This window comes from Vulpes lagopus, chromosome 24 (assembly GCF_018345385.1).
Source record: "Vulpes lagopus strain Blue_001 chromosome 24, ASM1834538v1, whole genome shotgun sequence".
In the NCBI taxonomy this organism is placed as follows: Eukaryota; Metazoa; Chordata; class Mammalia; order Carnivora; family Canidae; genus Vulpes; species Vulpes lagopus.
In genome coordinates this window covers 58,399,601-58,422,958 of record NC_054847.1, presented here as the reverse complement: position 1 = coordinate 58,422,958, position 23,358 = coordinate 58,399,601, and the positions used below count along the sequence as shown (strand labels likewise).

Here is a 23,358-nt window from a genome sequence, read left to right as displayed (position 1 = left end):
TACCCTTGATAACCTTGACCTCAGTTCACATCCTCTCTCCTCATGATGACCTTGATCTGTGTGCCTAGTTCACATATCTCTCTTCCTCTTGCCCTAGACTTTGACCCTCACCACTTCTGGCACTGGAGCAGCTTCGGGGACTATGTGCAATGTGTCCTGGCCTTCACGGGCGTGGCAGGCTACGTCACATACCTGTCCATCGACTCAGCCCTTTTTGTGGAGACCCTGGGCTTCCTGGCTGTGCTGACCGAAGCCATGCTAGGTGTCCCTCAGCTCTACCGCAACTACCGCCACCAGTCCACTGAGGGAATGAGGTAGGCTCGTAAGTGTCGATCTCACTGCACCTCTTGGTACCGATGTGCCCACATGATTGGTCAGAGTCAAATGTGTACAAACCTGGCTGCTATATTTTAAGTCCTGTTTGTACAGCTTCCAAGTAAAGAACAGCTTGGGTTGGAGCGCATGGGTCCTTTGGCGTCTTGCTGCCTGAGCAGATATGTTAGCACGGAACAGGTGAGGGGAAGCTCACGGTACTGGGTCTGAGAGTCTCTCTTTTAGGTTGAACCTGAAGCATCATAGTGGGAAGGATGTGCCGAGCACAGGAGAGGGGATGTGAGGGGAGAGCTCTGCCCATAGTCAGGAGGTGTGCAGAGGTGCCCTGGCTTCCAGAGGCAGGGGATGTGTGTCATTGAGGGGCACTCTTGGTGATAGCTATGTGTGCTGTTGCCATTCACGTCTTCACATGCGCTCCAAGTAATGGGAGGCCAGTGTGGAACAGACCTTGGGGGCATTGGGGGGAGCCTTCCACTGTCCTGTCCCGACCCCATGAGAGTCACCCATGCACTGGAACAGGGTGTCCACCAGAATTACAGGGACCTTTGGATTGGCCTGTTCAGAATCTTTGTCCTTCCTGCCAGGTGTTCTTCTAGCACTTGCTTGCTTCCTGTGATGGGGAGCTCCCTCCTCAGGTGTCAGTACACCTGTGCAGGGGGGTATGTTAGAGATTTTATTTATTTATTCATGAGAGACACAGAGAGAGGCAGAGACATAGGCAGAGAGAGAAGTAGGCTCCTTTTGGGGATCCCGGTACAGGACTCGATCCCAGGACCCCAGGACCCTAGGACCCTGAGCTGAAGGCAGACGCTCAACTGCTGAGCCCCCAGGCGTCCTGTACCTGAATGTCTCATGCCCCTTTCCCTGACATCCATGCACACCCTCAGCCCCTCCCAGGGTGGGCCCAGGTGTGGAGGAGCATTGTGACCCCACCTCCCCGGAGCGTCTTCTCTGTGCTTGTCCCCCTCAGGCCCATTGGCTGCCCTTCCTGTGATGTGGCTACAGTCCCTTCCCTACCCGGTTCTCGTTGGATGGGTATCTATTCAGGTGAAGTGTAAAGAAGATGACTAGTGTGCTCCTGTGGATCTGAATGTGCTGTGGGAGGCCTGTCCAGTAGCTGGGGCATGGTGTCCTCTCCCCAGGGACCCTTGGCGCCTGCAAACTCACTCAGGCTGACCACTGACTTATGGCTACAGTGGCTTCAGTGGGCTCACGTTGCTCCTGTACTGCTGCTTCCAAGCCCCACCCGTGTGTGTGGCTGCACCTGAGCTGTCTCCTATTGCTGGTTGGATCCTGTAGGCATCTCTTACTGTATCTGCCATTTAGGGGATACCCTGGTGATTGAATATAACATTGTCTCAGTTTTTCAAGGCCAAACTTTTGTGATGGAAAAGGACTATCCAAGGGTCAGAGGCAGGCCAGAGCAGAGGCTGACAGTGACTATGGCTGGAGGCTCTGATCCACAGACACGAAGCCGAGTCCACAGATGTCTCTAGAAGGCAGAGATTCAAGCTGCTACTGCTGCTTTTTCTTTAAGATTTATTTACTTTAGAGAGAGAGCCAGTATGTGCAAGTGGTGTAGGGAAGGGCAGAGGGAGAGAAAATCTCAAGTAGACTCCCCACTGAGCATGGAGCCTTACACGAGTCTCGATCTCATAACCTAAGATCAGACCTGAGCTGAAATCAAAAGTTGGACGCTCAACTGACTGAACCATCCACGTGCCTCAAGATTCAAGCTTCTTAATATAGGCAATAACACAACAGCTTAATCCCCCAGCGCCACCAAGGGCAGGTTGCAGGGCACTCAAGAAATTACAAAAACAATTCCATTTATGGTTACATGAGAAGTATAAATACTTGAAATTAACCAAGGAGGTTAAAAGACTTGTACGACAAAAACTACAAAACCCTGCTGAGAGGAATGGAAGACCTGAGTAAATGGGAAAACATCCTGTGTTCACAACAGGAAGACTTGGTATTGCTAAAATGTCAGTACTACCCAAAGCAATCCCAGATTTTTTAAAAAAATTTATTTATGATAGTCACAGAGAGAGAGAAAGGGGCAGAGACATAGGCAGAGGGAGAAGCAGGCTCCATGCAGGGAGCCCAACGTGGGATTCGATCCCAGGTTTCCAGGATCGCGCCCTGGGCCAAAGGGAGGCGCTAAACTGCTGCACCACCCAGGGATCCTGCAATCCTAGCTTTGATGGAATCCCTTTCAAAATCCCAGTGAAGGACTCAGTGGTTGTCTCAGTGGTTGAGTGTCTATCTTCAGGTCTGGGTGTGATTCTGGGGTCCTGGGATCAAGTCCTACATCAGGTTTCCTCAGGGATCCTGCTTCTCCCTCTACCTGTGTCTCTGCCCCTCTCTCTGTGTCTCTCATGAATAAATAAATAAAATCTTAAAAAAAAAATCCCAGTAATTTCTTTTGCAGAAATAGAAAAACTAGTTCTAAAATTCATGTGGAATATTAAGGGACCCCAAATAGTTAAAACAATCTCAAAAAAAGAGTAAAACTAGAGGACTCAGACTTTCAGATTTCCAGGATAACCGCAAAGGTATAGTAATCAAGACAGTGTGTCATTGGCATAAAGACATGGAATAGAGCAGAGAGCCCAGGAGTGACCCTTACACATAGGGTAAAATGATTTTCCACAAGGGCATTAAGACCATCCAGTGGAGAAAGGACAGTCTTCTCCACAAATGGAGTTGGGGCAATGGGACATCCACATGCGAAAGAATGGAGTTAGACCCTTACCTGGCATCCTAGATAAAAATTAACTCAAAATGGATCAAAAACCTAAGTGTAAGACCTAAGACAATAAAATTCCTAGAAGAAAAAGTAAAAGCATCATGATGCTGGATTCGGCAGTGATTTCTTGGATATGACACCAAAGGCATGGGAAGAAACAAAGAAACAAAAAAGACATTGGATTTTATGAAATCAAAAGGTTTGATGCATCAAAAGACTATCCAAAGATTAAAAAGGCAACCTACAGAATGGGAGAAAATATATGCAAATCATCTATCCAATAAGGGATTAATATTGAGAATATAGAAAGAGCTGCTAAAAGATGATAACAAAGAAACAACCCAATTAAAAATGAGCAAAAGACTGGAAAACTCTTTTTTCCAAGGCAGATATGCATGTGGTCAATAAGCATAAGACGCTTGGCCCCACTAATCAGGGAAATGCAGAGGAGACTTGCTGAGGCGCCACCTGGCCCCGGTAGGACAGGTAGGAGGCTGCCCTCAGACAGAAGAGCAGCCGGTGTCGGCAAGGGTGGTGAGTGCGGGAGCCCGTGCACGGCGGCAGTAAGGCTGGGCCATGCAGCTACTGTGGAGGAGAGTACCAAGCCACCTTAGAAATAAAAAACGGAGTCACCATGTGATCTGGCAGGTCTAGTCCTGAGCATCTGCCTGGGGTGTTGGAAGCGGGGCCTGAGATGACTGTGTACCCGTGCTCACGGCTGCATATCTCACGGCAGCTGACAACAAAAGAACCCGAGTGTCCATTGAGAGAGGGACCAGTGGATCCGCAAACTGCAATGCATGAATTGCAGCATCACAATCTGTCAGAAACCTGTATTTGGTCCTTCAGGTGAGCTCGGCGGAGGCTTCAGGCGGGTGGGAGGGCAGCACCTGGAGCGGGTGCGAAGCTCCCCAGAGGCACCGTTACTGCTTCTGCGCGCCATTGGGTGGGTTTTCGAAGATCCATGGAGCTGTGCGACCACCACACCGTCCAACGTTACAACATTTCCATGACCCGGAAAGGAAACCTCGAACCTGCTGGTGATCCCTCTTCCTTTGCACCCAGCCTCCCTCCCTTGGCAGCCCCTTCCCTGCGATCTCTAAGGGTGCTTCATAACCAGAGTCATGTTGTAAGATGTCTCTCGTGTCTCCTTTCACCCAGCGGTGTTCCCGAGCTCCTCTGTGTAGGTGCCGCAGTGCCTGTTGCTGAGACCTGTATTGTGTGTTTTTCAGCCAATAGACGCCTGGGTGTTAGGGATGCCGCTGCTGTGGGCATTCACATGCAAGTGTCCGCGTGGACCTGTGCTTTCATTTCTCCTGGAACATGCGAGTGGGGTGGTTGCCGGGTCAGATGGCAGCTTGTGTCTCCCTACTCAAGCTGCCGTGCTGGGTCCACAGTGGGTGTGAGGGTTCTAACCCTTGCCCGTCCTCACTGTCCTCCGTGGCCTGTTGATTACAGCCGCCCTAGTGGGTGTCATGTGGATCTTGCTGAGTTTGGTGACATTTCCCTGATACTAATGATGTTGAGCATCTTTGCATGTGCTTGTTGGCCATCTGTGTACCTTCTCTGGGGAAATGTGTGCTCAGTCCTCTGCCCAGTTTTAAATTTGGTTGTTTATTTTTCTATTATTGATTTGTAGAGTTCTTTATATTCACTGGCGGCTAGAACCTTATCAGGTGTATGATTTCCAGTTTTTCTCTCCCATCCTGTGGGTTGTCTTTTCACTTTCCTGATATTACCCTTCTCAGCACAAAAAATTTTAAATTTGCCCAAGTCCAGTGTATTTGTGTGTGGGTGTATTGCTTATGCTCTCATCCTACCCAAGGAACCACTGACTAACCCAAGATCACAAAAACCTACTCCTTTGGGTTGTGTTTTGGGTAGATTTTGAATCTTGGAGTGCTTTTGATGGGTGGAAGGGGGAGGGAGGTCTGGGTTGAGGCTGGAGGGAGCAGAGAGGGGCACTGGGGAGGCCGTGGGAGTTGGCCAGCCTGAGCTGGTGGGCGCTGGAAGAGGCTGGGCAGGCTGGGAGCTTGGCCATTGTCTCTTGAGCACCAATTGGCTTTTGGACTTGACTCCAAACAGAGCAGGATGGGCTGAGAGGGATTTTTGGAATGGTTTGGGAGGAAGAATGAGCCAATAGTGAGGTAATGGGAGCCTGGGTTAAGATAGTGGAGGGGGCGGGGGGTCCGGGTGCAGGGGCCCCGCTGGAGTCAGGAGGGGAGAGGAATCCAGCCAGAGCAAGAAGGACACAACCTGGGGCCTGGGAGGTGACAGTCCAGGCTTCTGGCATCTATGGAACTCTGGCAGGTTGAGCCTGGTGCGTCCAAGGAGGCGGGGCTGCAGGACATCCCGGTGTGTATCAGTCGTAGCCCCACTTCTGGGGTTCATCCCTCGTGTGGTTTGGGTGATGGGAGTTCAGGGCTCAGGGCAGTACCGGGAGGCGCAGGGGTGGGCACCTCAGGGTCAGGGGGTGACCGAGAGCTTGTACCCCTGGGCCCGGGTTTCTGCACAAGGACAGTCCTTCTTGGGGTGTTTGTTTCCCGCAGGGGACCAGGCAGGGACAGCTTGAGCCCCTACCTAGGTGGGGCTGTCACGTTCCAGACCCTGAGCAGAAGCCAGCCCGATGGCCAAGGCTGGGTGAGGTGTCTACAGCCCAGAATGTTCCTCACATCAGGGGGAGCTCTCCCCATTGTGGGTGACCTCCCATCCGCAGTGGGGGGGGGGGGTGTAAAGAGAGCAGCTGTGCATTTAGAGCCCAGAGGGGCTCCGGCAGGCCCGGGTGGGGAGTCCTGGGACTGGCCTGCCTGCCCCATGGGAAGTGTGCCACCTGCCTCTGGGACGTCCCGGCCGCGTGGAGCCACTGTAAACAGCCTGGCCAGCTTTCCACAAGGTCAGGGGGCCGGGAGCTTTGCTCGGGACCAGCAGCCTGTCCCTGGGTCTGGCGTGAGGAGGGGGACATGGCTGGCGTTCCTCCCACTCAGGCTGCTCCCCCGTGGTTGCATCACCTGCCACCTGGGTCGCTGTGACTCGTTAGGTTTTATATGTTTTGAGGGAGTTGTTTCGCCTCCTGCCACCATTTATGCATCTCAGGGGGAGACTGTACCTTTTCTTGTCTTTGTGGCCATTTGCAGACGCCTGGCTGCTCTTGGAGCTTGTCCTGGGTGCGCTGGTTCTGCGGGGTCTGAGTGGGGCCTCCGCGGTGCAGGCAAGGCGGGCATCTCAGCCCCTCGTGCCCGGTGCCTGTGGCCTCCTGGGGGCGCAGACCTAACCCTGACCCTGACCCCTGCCTGACATGGCCATCCTCATGGGGCCCCTGGCTCTGCTATGTCCGTTGCCTTCCCCCCACTCCCCCCAATAGCTCAATTGTGCAGTAGCCAGAGCCCCTGCCCTGCAGCTCCAAGGGCACCACCTGCTGCTCCCTGCGCTCCTCTCCTGCCATCCAGCCCTGAGGTCCTGATGGCGCAGAGTCATCTGCGGGCTCAGCCCTCCTGTGGCCCCTGAAGTCCTCACAAGGACGATAGGGGCAGAGGCACAGCCTTGGGAATGGGAGGGCTCTTTATTACCTCGGGTGACAAATCCTTGTCCAGGGTTGACCAGGTCAGATGTCGGTGGGGACCCATTGGGGAAAGGGGGCCACTGGGGAACACAGACCCCGACCACTGATCTCAGGTCTTTTCAGCAGAAGCCCATCTCTGCCCTCGAGTACAAGGCCTGGGCACAAGCCTGGGGGGCAGGTCAGGGGCAGGTTGGGGGCAGGTTAGGGCCAGGGCCAGGTGGGCAGGTCGGGGAGGTCGGGGGGCAGGTTGGGGGCAGGTCGGGGGCAGGTCGTGGGAGGTTCGGGGCAGATTGGTGGCATGTTGGGGGAGGTTGGGGGGCAGGTTGTGGGAGGTCAGGGGCGGTCGGGGGGCATGTTGGGGGCAGGGGCAGGTCGGGGGGAGGTTGGGGGCAGGGAACCAGAGCCCCCTATGTGTGTGGCTGATACAGGATGTCATGCCCTCCCTTCCCTGCCAGCCTCAGGCCCGTGCCCGGTGGGAAGACGAGCAGCCAAGGGAGCCCCCGCGGCTCTGAATGCGGGAGGGGGGTGAGGTCGGTGTTGGGTGTTGACGTTGTGGCTGATCTTTTACATCAGGGCCCTGTCCTGGTGGCCCCAGGTGGCCGGCAGGCACCCCCTACGAGGGCAGGTCCCCCTCCCCTGAGAGCCAAGGGAGCCCATGCCTCTACCCTCTCTGTGTGCCCACCCACCATGTGGACCTGAGGCCTGTTGACCATGGGGCACGCATGGTGGGGCTGCAACACGGGAGCTGTTGGTTCTCTAGCCACAGGCCATGGAGGAGAGTGTCCCCGAGGCAGCTCAGGGAGGTGGGGGTAGGACACACCTGGGGAGGGGCCCTGGAATGTCCTGACTGGCCCCTGGGTGTGGAGGACTGGACATGGGGGGGACCTGCCATGCACTGCCCACATGGCACGGGCCCTGGAAGCAGAGCTGAGCTCAGGTGCAGCTTGAACAGGACTGTGTCCGTTGTCATTAGGACGGAAGTTCTCGGCGGGGCCTCGTTCTGTAACGTGCACAGTGTCCAGGATACAAACCAAAATTACTCGAATGAGAACCAGGAAACCTGCACAGCTCTTGAGAAGGCAACCAGCAGACTCTGCGGTGGCTGCGAGGAACCCAGAGACGAGCAAGGGCTCTGGAAGTGAATGGAAGCTGGGCGTCTCCTCAGAGATGGCGCTAAGAACACCACTTGAGCATTTTCAATAAAAAAAATACAGTAAAGCCCAACAGAAATGTACTTGGGTGGGGTGCAGGAGGCAGGGGAAGATGCGTTTATGAAAATCATACATTCTCAACAACAGAGAAAAGTAGAGAAAGTACCCAAAATCTCACATTGATGTCATCTGAGTCTGGAGGAGAGAAGGGGTGGAGAGCAGACAAAAAGAAACATCGAAAGAAACATCGAAAACTTTCCAAATTTGATGTTCAGTAAACTTACAGATTGGGCAAGTTCAGCAAATCCCAAACATGTATCCCGTCATAACCTGCTGAGCACCGATGTCACACATTGAACGCAGCCAGGAAAGCAGGATCTGTTTTGGATAATAAATCTGGATTTTTAAAATGCACAATTACCCACTAACTCAAAACAAAGGTCTTGAGGGCGGCCCAGGTGGCCCAGCAGTTTGGCACGGGATTGAGTCCCACATCGGGTTCCCTGCATGGAGCCTGCTTCTCCCTCTGCCTGTGTCTCTGCCCCTCTCTCTGTGTGTCTCTCATGAATAAATAAATAAAATATTTAAAAAAACAAAAACCTATTTTGCAGAAATAGAAAAACTAGTTCTAAAATTCATGTGGAATATTAAGGGACCCCAAATAGTTAAAACAATCTCAAAAAAAGAGTAAAACTAGAGGACTCAGACTTTCAGATTTCCAGGATAACCGCAAAGGTATAGTAATCAAGACAGTGTGTCATTGGCATAAAGACATGGAATAGAGCAGAGAGCCCAGGAGTGACCCTTACACATAGGGTAAAATGATTTTCCACAAGGGCATTAAGACCATCCAGTGGAGAAAGGACAGTCTTCTCCACAAATGGAGTTGGGGCAATGGGACATCCACATGCGAAAGAATGGAGTTAGACCCTTACCTGGCATCCTAGATAAAAATTAACTCAAAATGGATCAAAAACCTAAGTGTAAGACCTAAGACAATAAAATTCCTAGAAGAAAAAGTAAAAGCATCATGATGCTGGATTCGGCAGTGATTTCTTGGATATGACACCAAAGGCATGGGAAGAAACAAAGAAACAAAAAAGACATTGGATTTTATGAAATCAAAGGTTTGATGCATCAAAAGACTATCCAAAGATTAAAAAGGCAACCTACAGAATGGGAGAAAATATATGCAAATCATCTATCCAATAAGGGATTAATATTGAGAATATAGAAAGAGCTGCTAAAAGATGATAACAAAGAAACAACCCAATTAAAAATGAGCAAAAGACTGGAAAACTCTTTTTTCCAAGGCAGATATGCATGTGGTCAATAAGCATAAGACGCTTGGCCCCACTAATCAGGGAAATGCAGAGGAGACTTGCTGAGGCGCCACCTGGCCCCGGTAGGACAGGTAGGAGGCTGCCCTCAGACAGAAGAGCAGCCGGTGTCGGCAAGGGTGGTGAGTGCGGGAGCCCGTGCACGGCGGCAGTAAGGCTGGGCCATGCAGCTACTGTGGAGGAGAGTACCAAGCCACCTTAGAAATAAAAAACGGAGTCACCATGTGATCTGGCAGGTCTAGTCCTGAGCATCTGCCTGGGGTGTTGGAAGCGGGGCCTGAGATGACTGTGTACCCGTGCTCACGGCTGCATATCTCACGGCAGCTGACAACAAAAGAACCCGAGTGTCCATTGAGAGAGGGACCAGTGGATCCGCAAACTGCAATGCATGAATTGCAGCATCACAATCTGTCAGAAACCTGTATTTGGTCCTTCAGGTGAGCTCGGCGGAGGCTTCAGGCGGGTGGGAGGGCAGCACCTGGAGCGGGTGCGAAGCTCCCCAGAGGCACCGTTACTGCTTCTGCGCGCCATTGGGTGGGTTTTCGAAGATCCATGGAGCTGTGCGACCACCACACCGTCCAACGTTACAACATTTCCATGACCCGGAAAGGAAACCTCGAACCTGCTGGTGATCCCTCTTCCTTTGCACCCAGCCTCCCTCCCTTGGCAGCCCCTTCCCTGCGATCTCTAAGGGTGCTTCATAACCAGAGTCATGTTGTAAGATGTCTCTCGTGTCTCCTTTCACCCAGCGGTGTTCCCGAGCTCCTCTGTGTAGGTGCCGCAGTGCCTGTTGCTGAGACCTGTATTGTGTGTTTTTCAGCCAATAGACGCCTGGGTGTTAGGGATGCCGCTGCTGTGGGCATTCACATGCAAGTGTCCGCGTGGACCTGTGCTTTCATTTCTCCTGGAACATGCGAGTGGGGTGGTTGCCGGGTCAGATGGCAGCTTGTGTCTCCCTACTCAAGCTGCCGTGCTGGGTCCACAGTGGGTGTGAGGGTTCTAACCCTTGCCCGTCCTCACTGTCCTCCGTGGCCTGTTGATTACAGCCGCCCTAGTGGGTGTCATGTGGATCTTGCTGAGTTTGGTGACATTTCCCTGATACTAATGATGTTGAGCATCTTTGCATGTGCTTGTTGGCCATCTGTGTACCTTCTCTGGGGAAATGTGTGCTCAGTCCTCTGCCCAGTTTTAAATTTGGTTGTTTATTTTTCTATTATTGATTTGTAGAGTTCTTTATATTCACTGGCGGCTAGAACCTTATCAGGTGTATGATTTCCAGTTTTTCTCTCCCATCCTGTGGGTTGTCTTTTCACTTTCCTGATATTACCCTTCTCAGCACAAAAAATTTTAAATTTGCCCAAGTCCAGTGTATTTGTGTGTGGGTGTATTGCTTATGCTCTCATCCTACCCAAGGAACCACTGACTAACCCAAGATCACAAAAACCTACTCCTTTGGGTTGTGTTTTGGGTAGATTTTGAATCTTGGAGTGCTTTTGATGGGTGGAAGGGGGAGGGAGGTCTGGGTTGAGGCTGGAGGGAGCAGAGAGGGGCACTGGGGAGGCCGTGGGAGTTGGCCAGCCTGAGCTGGTGGGCGCTGGAAGAGGCTGGGCAGGCTGGGAGCTTGGCCATTGTCTCTTGAGCACCAATTGGCTTTTGGACTTGACTCCAAACAGAGCAGGATGGGCTGAGAGGGATTTTTGGAATGGTTTGGGAGGAAGAATGAGCCAATAGTGAGGTAATGGGAGCCTGGGTTAAGATAGTGGAGGGGGCGGGGGGTCCGGGTGCAGGGGCCCCGCTGGAGTCAGGAGGGGAGAGGAATCCAGCCAGAGCAAGAAGGACACAACCTGGGGCCTGGGAGGTGACAGTCCAGGCTTCTGGCATCTATGGAACTCTGGCAGGTTGAGCCTGGTGCGTCCAAGGAGGCGGGGCTGCAGGACATCCCGGTGTGTATCAGTCGTAGCCCCACTTCTGGGGTTCATCCCTCGTGTGGTTTGGGTGATGGGAGTTCAGGGCTCAGGGCAGTACCGGGAGGCGCAGGGGTGGGCACCTCAGGGTCAGGGGGTGACCGAGAGCTTGTACCCCTGGGCCCGGGTTTCTGCACAAGGACAGTCCTTCTTGGGGTGTTTGTTTCCCGCAGGGGACCAGGCAGGGACAGCTTGAGCCCCTACCTAGGTGGGGCTGTCACGTTCCAGACCCTGAGCAGAAGCCAGCCCGATGGCCAAGGCTGGGTGAGGTGTCTACAGCCCAGAATGTTCCTCACATCAGGGGGAGCTCTCCCCATTGTGGGTGACCTCCCATCCGCAGTGGGGGGGGGGGTGTAAAGAGAGCAGCTGTGCATTTAGAGCCCAGAGGGGCTCCGGCAGGCCCGGGTGGGGAGTCCTGGGACTGGCCTGCCTGCCCCATGGGAAGTGTGCCACCTGCCTCTGGGACGTCCCGGCCGCGTGGAGCCACTGTAAACAGCCTGGCCAGCTTTCCACAAGGTCAGGGGGCCGGGAGCTTTGCTCGGGACCAGCAGCCTGTCCCTGGGTCTGGCGTGAGGAGGGGGACATGGCTGGCGTTCCTCCCACTCAGGCTGCTCCCCCGTGGTTGCATCACCTGCCACCTGGGTCGCTGTGACTCGTTAGGTTTTATATGTTTTGAGGGAGTTGTTTCGCCTCCTGCCACCATTTATGCATCTCAGGGGGAGACTGTACCTTTTCTTGTCTTTGTGGCCATTTGCAGACGCCTGGCTGCTCTTGGAGCTTGTCCTGGGTGCGCTGGTTCTGCGGGGTCTGAGTGGGGCCTCCGCGGTGCAGGCAAGGCGGGCATCTCAGCCCCTCGTGCCCGGTGCCTGTGGCCTCCTGGGGGCGCAGACCTAACCCTGACCCTGACCCCTGCCTGACATGGCCATCCTCATGGGGCCCCTGGCTCTGCTATGTCCGTTGCCTTCCCCCCACTCCCCCCAATAGCTCAATTGTGCAGTAGCCAGAGCCCCTGCCCTGCAGCTCCAAGGGCACCACCTGCTGCTCCCTGCGCTCCTCTCCTGCCATCCAGCCCTGAGGTCCTGATGGCGCAGAGTCATCTGCGGGCTCAGCCCTCCTGTGGCCCCTGAAGTCCTCACAAGGACGATAGGGGCAGAGGCACAGCCTTGGGAATGGGAGGGCTCTTTATTACCTCGGGTGACAAATCCTTGTCCAGGGTTGACCAGGTCAGATGTCGGTGGGGACCCATTGGGGAAAGGGGGCCACTGGGGAACACAGACCCCGACCACTGATCTCAGGTCTTTTCAGCAGAAGCCCATCTCTGCCCTCGAGTACAAGGCCTGGGCACAAGCCTGGGGGGCAGGTCAGGGGCAGGTTGGGGGCAGGTTAGGGCCAGGGCCAGGTGGGCAGGTCGGGGAGGTCGGGGGGCAGGTTGGGGGCAGGTCGGGGGCAGGTCGTGGGAGGTTCGGGGCAGATTGGTGGCATGTTGGGGGAGGTTGGGGGGCAGGTTGTGGGAGGTCAGGGGCGGTCGGGGGGCATGTTGGGGGCAGGGGCAGGTCGGGGGGAGGTTGGGGGCAGGGAACCAGAGCCCCCTATGTGTGTGGCTGATACAGGATGTCATGCCCTCCCTTCCCTGCCAGCCTCAGGCCCGTGCCCGGTGGGAAGACGAGCAGCCAAGGGAGCCCCCGCGGCTCTGAATGCGGGAGGGGGGTGAGGTCGGTGTTGGGTGTTGACGTTGTGGCTGATCTTTTACATCAGGGCCCTGTCCTGGTGGCCCCAGGTGGCCGGCAGGCACCCCCTACGAGGGCAGGTCCCCCTCCCCTGAGAGCCAAGGGAGCCCATGCCTCTACCCTCTCTGTGTGCCCACCCACCATGTGGACCTGAGGCCTGTTGACCATGGGGCACGCATGGTGGGGCTGCAACACGGGAGCTGTTGGTTCTCTAGCCACAGGCCATGGAGGAGAGTGTCCCCGAGGCAGCTCAGGGAGGTGGGGGTAGGACACACCTGGGGAGGGGCCCTGGAATGTCCTGACTGGCCCCTGGGTGTGGAGGACTGGACATGGGGGGGACCTGCCATGCACTGCCCACATGGCACGGGCCCTGGAAGCAGAGCTGAGCTCAGGTGCAGCTTGAACAGGACTGTGTCCGTTGTCATTAGGACGGAAGTTCTCGGCGGGGCCTCGTTCTGTAACGTGCACAGTGTCCAGGATACAAACCAAAATTACTCGAATGAGAACCAGGAAACCTGCACAGCTCTTGAGAAGGCAACCAGCAGACTCTGCGGTGGCTGCGAGGAACCCAGAGACGAGCAAGGGCTCTGGAAGTGAATGGAAGCTGGGCGTCTCCTCAGAGATGGCGCTAAGAACACCACTTGAGCATTTTCAATAAAAAAAATACAGTAAAGCCCAACAGAAATGTACTTGGGTGGGGTGCAGGAGGCAGGGGAAGATGCGTTTATGAAAATCATACATTCTCAACAACAGAGAAAAGTAGAGAAAGTACCCAAAATCTCACATTGATGTCATCTGAGTCTGGAGGAGAGAAGGGGTGGAGAGCAGACAAAAAGAAACATCGAAAGAAACATCGAAAACTTTCCAAATTTGATGTTCAGTAAACTTACAGATTGGGCAAGTTCAGCAAATCCCAAACATGTATCCCGTCATAACCTGCTGAGCACCGATGTCACACATTGAACGCAGCCAGGAAAGCAGGATCTGTTTTGGATAATAAATCTGGATTTTTAAAATGCACAATTACCCACTAACTCAAAACAAAGGTCTTGAGGGCGGCCCAGGTGGCCCAGCAGTTTGGCACGGGATTGAGTCCCACATCGGGTTCCCTGCATGGAGCCTGCTTCTCCCTCTGCCTGTGTCTCTGCCCCTCTCTCTGTGTGTCTCTCATGAATAAATAAATAAAATATTTAAAAAAACAAAAACCAAAAGTTCTGAAATGCTGTGAGCCAGAATCACAGCCTGGATACGGTGCACCAGTGGGCTTTTCTGGACATGACGTCCTGCTTGCAGACTGGCGGCGCGCAGCTGCCCAGGCCTTAGGTTTTAGCTCCCCGCCTCCTGTCTGGGTTCCGCATGGCCAGTTTGACTCCCAATGGGTGGAGGGCACGCAGAGCAGTGTTTGAGCCCCTGCCAGGGCCTTGGGCGGGGGTACAGGAGACAGGCTCCTCACTCTGGTCCTCGGGCCTAGGAACGAGAACCAGCCCAGGGCGGTGGGTGTGAGGATCCCCAGGGTGTGGGTGTCAGCCCCGCCCTCACCCTGCTCCTGCCTCCACCCAGGTGTTTGCAGTCAGTGTGCATCCTCTGCGTTGGGGGCTCCATCCCCTCCTTCTCGCTGAGTGCTGGTCAGTCACCTATGTGACCAGTGGACGTGGGTCTGCTGTGACTAGACAGCGGGGCTCAGGCCCCCTGGGTGGCAGCCGGGGTGCTGGGGCCTGCGTGCCCGGATGTGTGTGCATGGGTCATGGTGGTCCTCTCCTTACTCACAGAGGTTCCCTGTCCCCGCGGCGAATCTGGGATGTTGGGGTGGGGGGGTGTGGTTGGCATTGTGACCAGAGATGTAATCATCCTCCTGTGATCTTGTGAGCGAGGGGGTCCAGCCAGCAGGGATTCCCAAGGGCAGTGGCTCCCCTGGTTTTGTCCACTCCCCGTGGGTGCAGCCTGGGGACCCCAGGGCGGGAAGGCTTGGGGGAGAAGGGCTGCACACGGCCTGCCCGTCCCTGTGGCCAAGTGCTGCTTGCCGGCATCTGCGGGCTGTGGCTGCTGCCCCTGCCTGCTGGGCCCCCTGGAACACCTTGTCGGGGTGGTCATCCCCCTCCCATTGGGGGCCACGGGGAGTCTCCTGAGGGGTGGGTGCTTCTGAGGCCATATGGTCCCTGCCACCGTGTCAGCTGAGGGGCCTTGGTCCCCGTGACTGTGCACGCGGTGGCCTCGGGCAGATGGGAAGGGTGCTGCGGGGTCCTGAGCCCCTGTTCTGTGTCCTGAGCACCCCTCACCCTTGGCTTGTGTCCCCACAGTATCAAGATGGTGCTCATGTGGACTAGCGGTGACACCTTCAAGACGGCCTACTTCTTGCTGAATGGCGCACCCCTCCAGTTCTCCGTGTGCGGCCTGCTGCAGGTGCTGGTGGACCTGGCCATCCTGGGGCAGGCCTATGCCTTCGCCCGCCGCCCCCAGAAGCCGGCCCCCCATGTGGCACACCCAGCCAGTGCCAAGGCCCTCTGAGGCATCTGGGGAAGATGAGGATGTGTGTCTCTTGCAGGGGCGCCAGCCCGGCTGCTGGGATCCCGATTGGCCTCTGTGGGTCGGGGTGGGCTGCTGGGGGCCTGGTGCCGACGTCTGTGCTCGCTCACCCTAAGGACGAGTGGAGTGGGCTTCATACCCCATGGCTGGGCTGCAGCCGCTTCCCAGGTAATGGACAAGCAAGTGTGTCCTCCTTCCTCCCAAAACACGCCTGTCTGGAACTTGGAACATGCACATGGACCCAGGAAGAGGCAGACCTCAGGCTGCTGCTGGACAGAGGGCGCCGGGAATCCTCCACTGGGTCCCAGCCTGCCGGGGTTTGGGGATTGAAGGGCGGGGTCCCCGGGGCCTGCAGCCTGGGCGACCCTCAGCAGGGGTGGGGTTGGGGAGCAAGGAAGGTGGCACAGAGAACGTGGTCCTGCCCTCTGAATGGCCCAAACGGTGAGTGCCCTGGTGCCAGCGTGTAACCGAAGGTGATGGTGGCCAGGGCCTGCAGAGCATGGCTGGGGCTTTATATGCACCTGCTCCTTGTGGAAAGGATGTCGCGAGGACGCCCATTACAGGTGCTCTTGCTCCTCTGGCCGCACTTGGCCTCATCAGAGCTGCCTTCAGTGCAGCTGTCTCATGGGACTCAGGACGTGGCCCCAGGTGGCAGTGGATCCAGGGCTGTGCAGGGCATCCTGAAGATGCTGGTGCAGACGCCACAGGTAGCAGGGGCAACCTGTGTCCATGCTCAGGGGGTTGGCACCAGAGCCCGGAGTTGCCCACGAGTCCTGGGGGTGCAGGGGCGGGTGGTCCACGTGTGCTCCCAGGAAAGCTGGGGGCCTGGGGTCAGGCCTGGGCAGATGATGCACCCCTGCCCCAGGGAGGGCCACATGTGTGGGCTGTCCCCCCTACATCCTGGGAATTGCTCGCACCTGCAACATAGGGCCTTCCACACGCGTCTTCCAGGGCAGGCAGGGGCCTGCAGGTCAGGAGAGGGGACTGTGGGGCGGGTGTCCCCATGTGCCGAGCTCTCGGGCCTGGGTGACCGTCCAGGGTGGGGGCTGGGCAGGCATCTTCGGTCGCCCTGCATCCCCCTCCCCTCCAGTTTCTACATGAGCATCTCAGCTGTGCCCAATGGCCCCAGGCAAGCTCCCAGGCCGCCCACATCTGCGTGTTCTAGATGCTTCCATGTGGCCTCCTTTCTGTTGGGCAGAGGGGCAGCTCTGGCATGTTAGCACAGGCGGTGCCCAAGCTCAGTGGTGTCTGCCCTCAAAGCTGTGTGCTGCTCCTGAGTTTTCCTGTGGACTCTTGAGTGTCCGCGTGAGGGTCCTCGCTGTGACCTGGGCTATCAGAGGCTCTGAGCACGTTTGTCTCCTACACACGAAGGGGCTACAGCTGTGACCACGCACACCTGGCTGGGGAGACTGTGTTAGCACTGTGGCTTGAACACAATAAAGCCCTCATGGATCCAGTGTGGCCTTGTGAATGGGTAGGGACAGGGCCCTGGTCAGGGGGCCTTGTGTCCGGGCCTCCCTTCACTTGGGGCCCCCAGGGAACAGCAGGCGCCCCTCCTTGGGGTCAGCACTGCCCCAATGAGGCCCGGGCTGCCGTCTCCGCACGCCCTGGACAGACCAGCCCCTGGGAGGTGGGGCCTCCTGCTGGTGACTCTGGGCCTGTGGGGATCAAGCACCGAGTGCCCCTGGAGGCTGAGAAGTGTGTTGTTCAGAGAAAGGCCACGTGGCCTGTTGAGGACAAGGGGAGCTGACGCATCTGTGTTGCAAGTAGCGACGGCACGGTCTTTACTGAGCAGCTTTTTTTTCATGGAGACAGTTTACATGTGGGGGTGACATATCAACAATATGAAAAAGACACGGTGAAGAAACACCAAAGTCATATTTTAAGTTTTTGGCTGCGTCTCCATCCTCCCCCAGCACTGGTCCCAGAGCCGGTCCAGCCAGTGACGCCACATGGCCCTCAGGTGGTGCGCATCTCCCGCATGGGCCTTGTCCTGCCTTGTGTGGATTTTTACTTTCTTTCTGATATGTGAATTAAAATTAACTTTTAATTACGTTCATGCAGTAAAAGTTCCAGCAGTGAAATGAGAAACGCAAGTAGACAAAGATGCCTTTGTGAGCACATCCTGTTCTTTTAAAGATTTTATTTGTTCATGAGAGACCCAGAGAGAAAGGCAGAGACACAGGCAGAGGGAGAACCAGGCTCCCTGTGGGGATCCCAATGTGGGACTCGATCCCAGGACCCTGGGGTCACGGCCTGAGCTGACCCCTGAGCCCCCCTGGGCGCCCAGAGTGCATTTCGATTCTTCAGAACTTTCCTGTAGCCTGTGTTCTGAGGCTCTGCTGAGGAACAGGGAGGTGGAGTGGTGACACCTGTGCTCCCCGATGAGAGGGCCCGTGCCTGGATCTGCACACAGCAGCCTGTTGGGTGGCACCAGGCCCAGTAACTGCACGACAAGGGGGACGAGCCCTCCCTCCCCTGGGGCAGCCTCTGGGATGGGACTGAGTGGGGATAGCGCCCCGCCTGAGGGTGAGGGACCAGGTGCCGCCCGCCCCCGGGACTGCCAGGAACCCAGAGCAGCTGGATGGCTGTGAACGTGGCCACAGCTCAAGCCGCAGAGAAGCCCTGTGCACACATGAGGCGGGGTGGGGGGTGCGCAGTTAATGTGGGGGAAGCCCAGACCCCTGCCAGGGTGGGATGGCAGTGGGGCCCCAGGCTCAGTGGTGGGGGGCCAAGATGGACAGCAGCCCTGAGGCCCAGGGGGTGCCTGCTGCCCCTGAGCATCGCAGGCCCAAGTCCTAATGCCCTCTGGAGCTCACGGGGCATGGTGGACCGAGGCCCACAGCTGTTGGAGCCCGTGTCCCCCCAGTGATGCCCTGGGCCGACTTGGGGGTTGCCGTGTCCTGTTCGCAGACCACATCCCCTGCCTCCCGCCCTGCTTCTGTGCATCAGCACCACACGCAGGCCTCCCTACCTGTCTTAGTACATCTTGTCAGCAGGGACCTGGCAAGTCCCTGGGCCCCTGACAAGACTGGGACAGTGAAGCCACCGCCCGAGGGGGCCCGGCCTGTGAGGGGGGCTGGTCTGTGTGCTTCCCCCCGTGGTGCATGTCCTGGTGCATCCTGGAGGGCTCGTGGGCCTTGGGGGTCCTGGGCGGTGTCAGAGCCACTGCAGCCACAGTGAGGAGGGGCACAGGGACAGATTCCTCAGGCTGTCCCCCCACACTGACCTGCTCCTTGGAGGGACGCCCCGGGGTGTTCCTGGAGGTCTTCCTGGTGACACTCAGGAAATGCAGTTTGCCCTGGAGGGCATCAGCCCTGCCAGTTGAGGAGCAGGGGATCAGATGCCCTGAGTGTGGCCTCCGAGCGCAGCATCCCCTGGGCACCCTCATCCCGCCATGTCACCAGGTAGCAGGCATTGAGCAAGCCGCATGCCATCACTGCGGGAGCGCGGTCACCATGGGGTGTATGGGTACCCGGGTCCACCCTGTGGGCTGGCAGCCGACCCAGCACATCAGAGGATGCGCCTCTAAGCCCTAAGTCCCATCTGCCTGGAGCCTGCACTCAGTGGCCCCGGCCCCCGGCCCTCTCTCCTGGCAGCTCCTCCTTTGGCCTTGGCTCCAGGTGGGGGCGCAGCAGGGAGCTGGGGACCTGCCCCAAGGGGTGCAGGAAGTGGGCTTCAAGGAGAAGCTGCAGGTGCTCCTGTGAGGCCAGGTCCGTCCAGGACAGAGTGAGGCTGCATCCCTTCCTGCTTCAGGTGATGTGAGCATCTGAGTGGGATCAATGGGGGGGGGGGGGGGGCGGGGGACACGGCCTTCACCTCCCTGTGGTTCAGGGCCTCAGCCCTGATCTTGGTGAAGTCAGCTTTCCTGCTGTCCCTACAGACTTGAGGCGGAGCCCAGGTGCTCCAGCGCCTGCAGGGAGGAGGGAGAGGAGTGTGCGCCTGTGGAGCTGGGGCTTGGGGTTTGAATCCTGCCAGATCCAGCCCTGGGTCCTCAAGAACCCCTGCCCTGGGGGCACAGTGTGGGGATGGGGCTCTGCCGTGGGACTAGATACGGCGGGCCGTGCACGCAGGGCTTGGTGCAGGCAGACGTGTCCCACCGGGTCACCTGCCAAGTCCCCGTGAGCACGGGAAAGCCCTCCCAGCCTGGGGTGGACACTGGTGTGGCCCAAGGAACTTGGAGAGGCAGGGGAGTGGTGTGGTTTATCCGGCAACAGCGGCGTCCTAACAAAAGGCCTCGAGGCAAGGCCACCCCCAGCGCCGCCTCAGCCTCTCTGGCTCTGGCTTCGCCTGGGTGGGGGATGGCAGGGGGGTGCAGGGGGGGGGCTCTCTGGGGTGGTTCGGGCGCTTCTCCCCGCGGCCATGGCAGCAGTGTCTCCAGTGTCCTGGCTCCGCTCATTAGAATGAAAAAGTACAAAGTGAGGTGATTTGGGAAGTTCCTGCCATCTGGGCTTCGAGCAGGCTGCTGGCGCTTGGTGAGGACAGGCCTCCGGGAGCTGCATCGGGCTCCTGCCCCCCTCCCCTTCCCCTGGTGGAGGCGACCCCAGGGAAGGGCCCGAGGCCAGCTCGCACACCTTGGGCACACCTTGGGCTCCGCGGAGGCGTTTTCAGGGGAGCACGAGTGAGGAGGCGTCCAGGAAAACCCCGGAGCTAGTGCAGGGGGCAGGTCAGAGGTCAGGGCCGCCCCCCCCAGCTGGGTGGCTGTGCTCACGTTCCCCTTGTCTCTGTCACGTGTTGAGGTGCCGGCGCCTGGGCCCGCCGTGGCCACGGAGGACAGCGGCTGAGGCTCCACTGGGGCCAGGTGTGGCCTGTGGCTTCCCCTACTCGCTGGGAGTTTCCGGGCAGAGTCGGATCCGAAGGGAAGTAGGAGAGAAGGGCATGGGGCTGACGGGCCGGGGAGCAGGGGCGCTTCTCACCCGCGCCCGGAGCCGGGCTGCGCTCGGGTCCGCCTGGGCTGGAGCCACGTGCAAAGGGTTCCAGAGGGGGCGGCGAGGCGAGGGCCGAGCTCCTACTGGTGGGGTGGCCTCTGCGCCGGGCCGCAGTCCTGTACACCCAGGGGCACGGGGACCCCGCCTTGACCCGCGCCGCCCGCTCGGCCAGCTGGCCCCGTGGCGGTGGCTGAGCGCGAGCTGTCCTCGCGCAGGGCTGGTGCGCGCTGCTGCTGCTCCTTGAGCTCGCAGTAGGAGCGCGAGGAGGTGTGGAAGATGGAGGTGACCGGGAAGGCCATGAGCAGGATGCCGCGGAGGATGCTGCTGAGCGCCACCACCTGCCCGGGCAGGCTGCGCGGCACCATGTCGCCGTAGCCCATGGTGGTCACGGCGATGACGGCCCACCAGTAGCTGGTCGGCTCGCTGGAGAGGTCGCGACGTGCGCCCAGCTCGCGCTCAGCCAGGTGCAGGAGCAGCGCAAACAGCGCCACGGCCACGCACAGGAAGGGGAGCAGCAGGCCGGACTCGCGCGCAGCGGCGCACCGGGAGCCCAAGCGAGCGCAGCCCCAGCCAGTGGCGCGCCAGGCGCTGGACGTAGAGCACGCACAGGGCCCGCAGCAGTGCCCGCAGCAGTGCCCCCAGCAGTGCCCGCAGCAGTGCCCGCAGCAGTGCCCCCAGCAGGGCCCGCAGCAGGGCCCGCAGCAGGGCCCGCAGCAGCCGCAGCGCCAGCCCCTTGCACTCCAGTAGGCCGCGCCCCCCGCTATGGCGCCCGTGCCCCCCGCCGCCAACCCCACGAGCAGGGCAGGATGGCCAGGATGTCGGTGATGTTGAGCGGCCCCCGCAGGAAGGCGCACTTGCTCTCCGCCTGCAGTGAGCGCAGCAGGAACTTGAAGGAGAACCAGGCCACGCACGCGGTCTCCAGCACCAAGAGGCCGCGGCACTTGGGGGAACACTTGCCCTGCGGGGAGAGGGTGGGATGAGGTGGTGGGAGGAGAGGTCATGACCCGGGGTCCTTCTCGACCCCAACCCCAGAGGGCGCACAGCTGCAGGGCCCAGTCCCCCTGCAAAAAGATCTCTGTAGTGGCTGGTGTCCCGCCTGGGAGCCCAGAGAAGCTCGGCTGACCCGTTCCCCAGCCCAACTGGAGAAAATCATAAAAAGTAACCATTAAAGCCTCTGGAAACAGGCCTAAGGACAAACAGCAAATGGAACATCTATTCAAGAAAATGTATGAAAATTCATTTAAAAAGGCCAGAGAAATACCCCCTCCCTACTCTTAGCTCAGCTTGGGAACACAGGCCTCCCTTCACCTCCCTGCACCCCCTCCTCCCTGGGACAGTGTGCTTGAAAAGGGGGGCACCTCCCGCCCAGTCCCCACCCAGGGGCACCTCCTTCCCTGTCCCCACCCCGGGGGCACTGGGATGGAGCTCTGCCCCGAGCTGCTCTAGGAACACCGAGCCCCCCGCCCTGTCCCTGGCTGGTGTGGGGAGAGGCCGGCCTGAGGACCCGGCCCACTGTTCAGCCCTCCGTCGCGTGCCCCCCCACTCCCCTCAGAGAAGCCTGGCACCATCCCCATACCCAACTCCAGAGCCTAGCACAGAGGTTTTGCCTGGGGTGCGGAGGGGGGGGGGGCAGGCCTCTAAAACAGCTCCTCATTTCTTGCTAAAGAAACTGACTTCGTTTGTAACGTGGCACAGAGGTCAGCCAGGAGGTATGTTCAAGGATCGGGGGTTGTAGTGAAGGAACACAGGAGCAGATTCACAGGAAGGGAGTTCACCCCGGGTGGTTGTGGGCAGACCCAAGCTGTGCCTCCTCGAGGGGTGGCATCTGTGTGTACACATGTTCATATGTGTATGTGTGCATGCGTGTGCATGTGTGTGGAGGGACAGGAAGACACTGCACTAAAACCATTGAACCAGTCACTAAAATAACAGTAGTGAGCCCTAAGTGAATAGAGGGACATTACTCAGGATTGCTACACTACACTGAAACGTCTAGTAGCCAACAAAACCCCACAGAGCAGCCAAAGAAACAGTGAGGTATGATCCATACATGAGAAAAAAATCAGGCAATAGAAATGGCACCTGAGAGGACCAGGTGTCAGACTTTTGAGAAGCACCATCTGTGTTCACGGACCAGAGGAAGATCCAAGGAGGAAGGGGATGTGTGATGACATCCACTGCATCAAGGGAGATTATTAATAAAGAGAAAACGTTTAAAACAGCCACATGGAAGTTTTGGAGCTGAAAAGCACAAGAACAAATACATTCACTGGAGGAGCTGCAGAGTGGCTCGGAACTGTCCAAGGAATGAACTGTGACCTGTCATGCTGAGACAAGGGACTTGTGCATTTGTCTCAGAACCCCAAGCCAGGGGTTCTGAAGACAAATGGAGGCATGTGCACAGCACGCCAGCGCCAGAGGACAGAGAAGGGATGGATGAAAGCTCACCAGATATCTAGAAGCACTTAGATAACCCACACATCTGGGGAGCTTGGTACACTCCAGGCGGGTCCTGGTCCCGCCCCATCTGGCCTGCGGCGCTGAGCTCCCGCGTCCCCCCAACGTCGGCAGTGAGAGGACTGGGGCCCTTCCACTGTCCCCCACTGGCTCATGTCCCCCGAAGCTCTGGGGGTAGAACCTCATGCCCGAGCCCTCCCTGGGGTGGGGCCAGCAGCCATGAGTCTGCATCCTCCACAGATGTCAGCTCTGGGAGGACTGGCAGTGTTGTCACTGACCGCACACATGTCATAGCAGTGACCCTGGCATCCTGAGGGCATGGCGGGGGGTGGGCCCCCAGGGCTTGTTTACCCAGAGCCGGGCCCTGATTGGTCCCGAGGCCTCTGGGACCCCAGGACAGACAGGTTCCCCCGACCTCTCGGGGTTTGCCCGCCTGTAGTTGCCCAGTGCTCAGGTGACATGGGTACTCAGTGAGTCCAGCCCCTCAGTGACCAGCCGTTGGCCTGAGACCTCTGCTTTGGGCAGGTGCTTGCCCGGTCGCAGGTGCAGGGATGCAGCTTGGCAGTTTCTGCCCCATCGGAGGCAGTGCTGCTCCAGCTCCGGGGTGGGTCCCCCTGGTCGAGG

The 23,358-nt window shown here is 57.8% G+C and overlaps 2 protein-coding genes across 5 annotated transcripts in view; one reads left to right on the top strand and one right to left on the bottom strand.

Annotated features, from left to right (window-relative positions):
* The window catches only part of SLC66A2 (solute carrier family 66 member 2), a 50,175-nt gene extending 33,370 nt beyond the window's left edge, over positions 1–16,805 (top strand). For 3 of the 4 annotated variants that reach the window (XM_041739410.1, XM_041739411.1, XM_041739412.1), the window contains 2 exons: positions 98–314; positions 15,124–16,805. In XM_041739410.1, coding sequence (XP_041595344.1) covers positions 98–314; positions 15,124–15,331 — 425 coding nt within the window. In that variant the 3' untranslated portion in view covers positions 15,332–16,805. The remainder of the gene's footprint in view (positions 1–97; positions 315–15,123) is intronic. The other variant, XM_041739413.1, reaches the window with a different exon arrangement.
* Positions 16,806–20,096: 3,291 nt separating this feature from the next.
* Positions 20,097–23,358, bottom strand: part of KCNG2 (potassium voltage-gated channel modifier subfamily G member 2) — a 60,596-nt gene continuing 57,334 nt past the window's right edge. Inside the window, exon 4 of the mRNA XM_041739408.1 lies at positions 20,097–21,235. Within this exon, the coding sequence (XP_041595342.1) occupies positions 20,358–21,235 (878 nt within the window). The 3' untranslated portion in view covers positions 20,097–20,357. The remainder of the gene's footprint in view (positions 21,236–23,358) is intronic.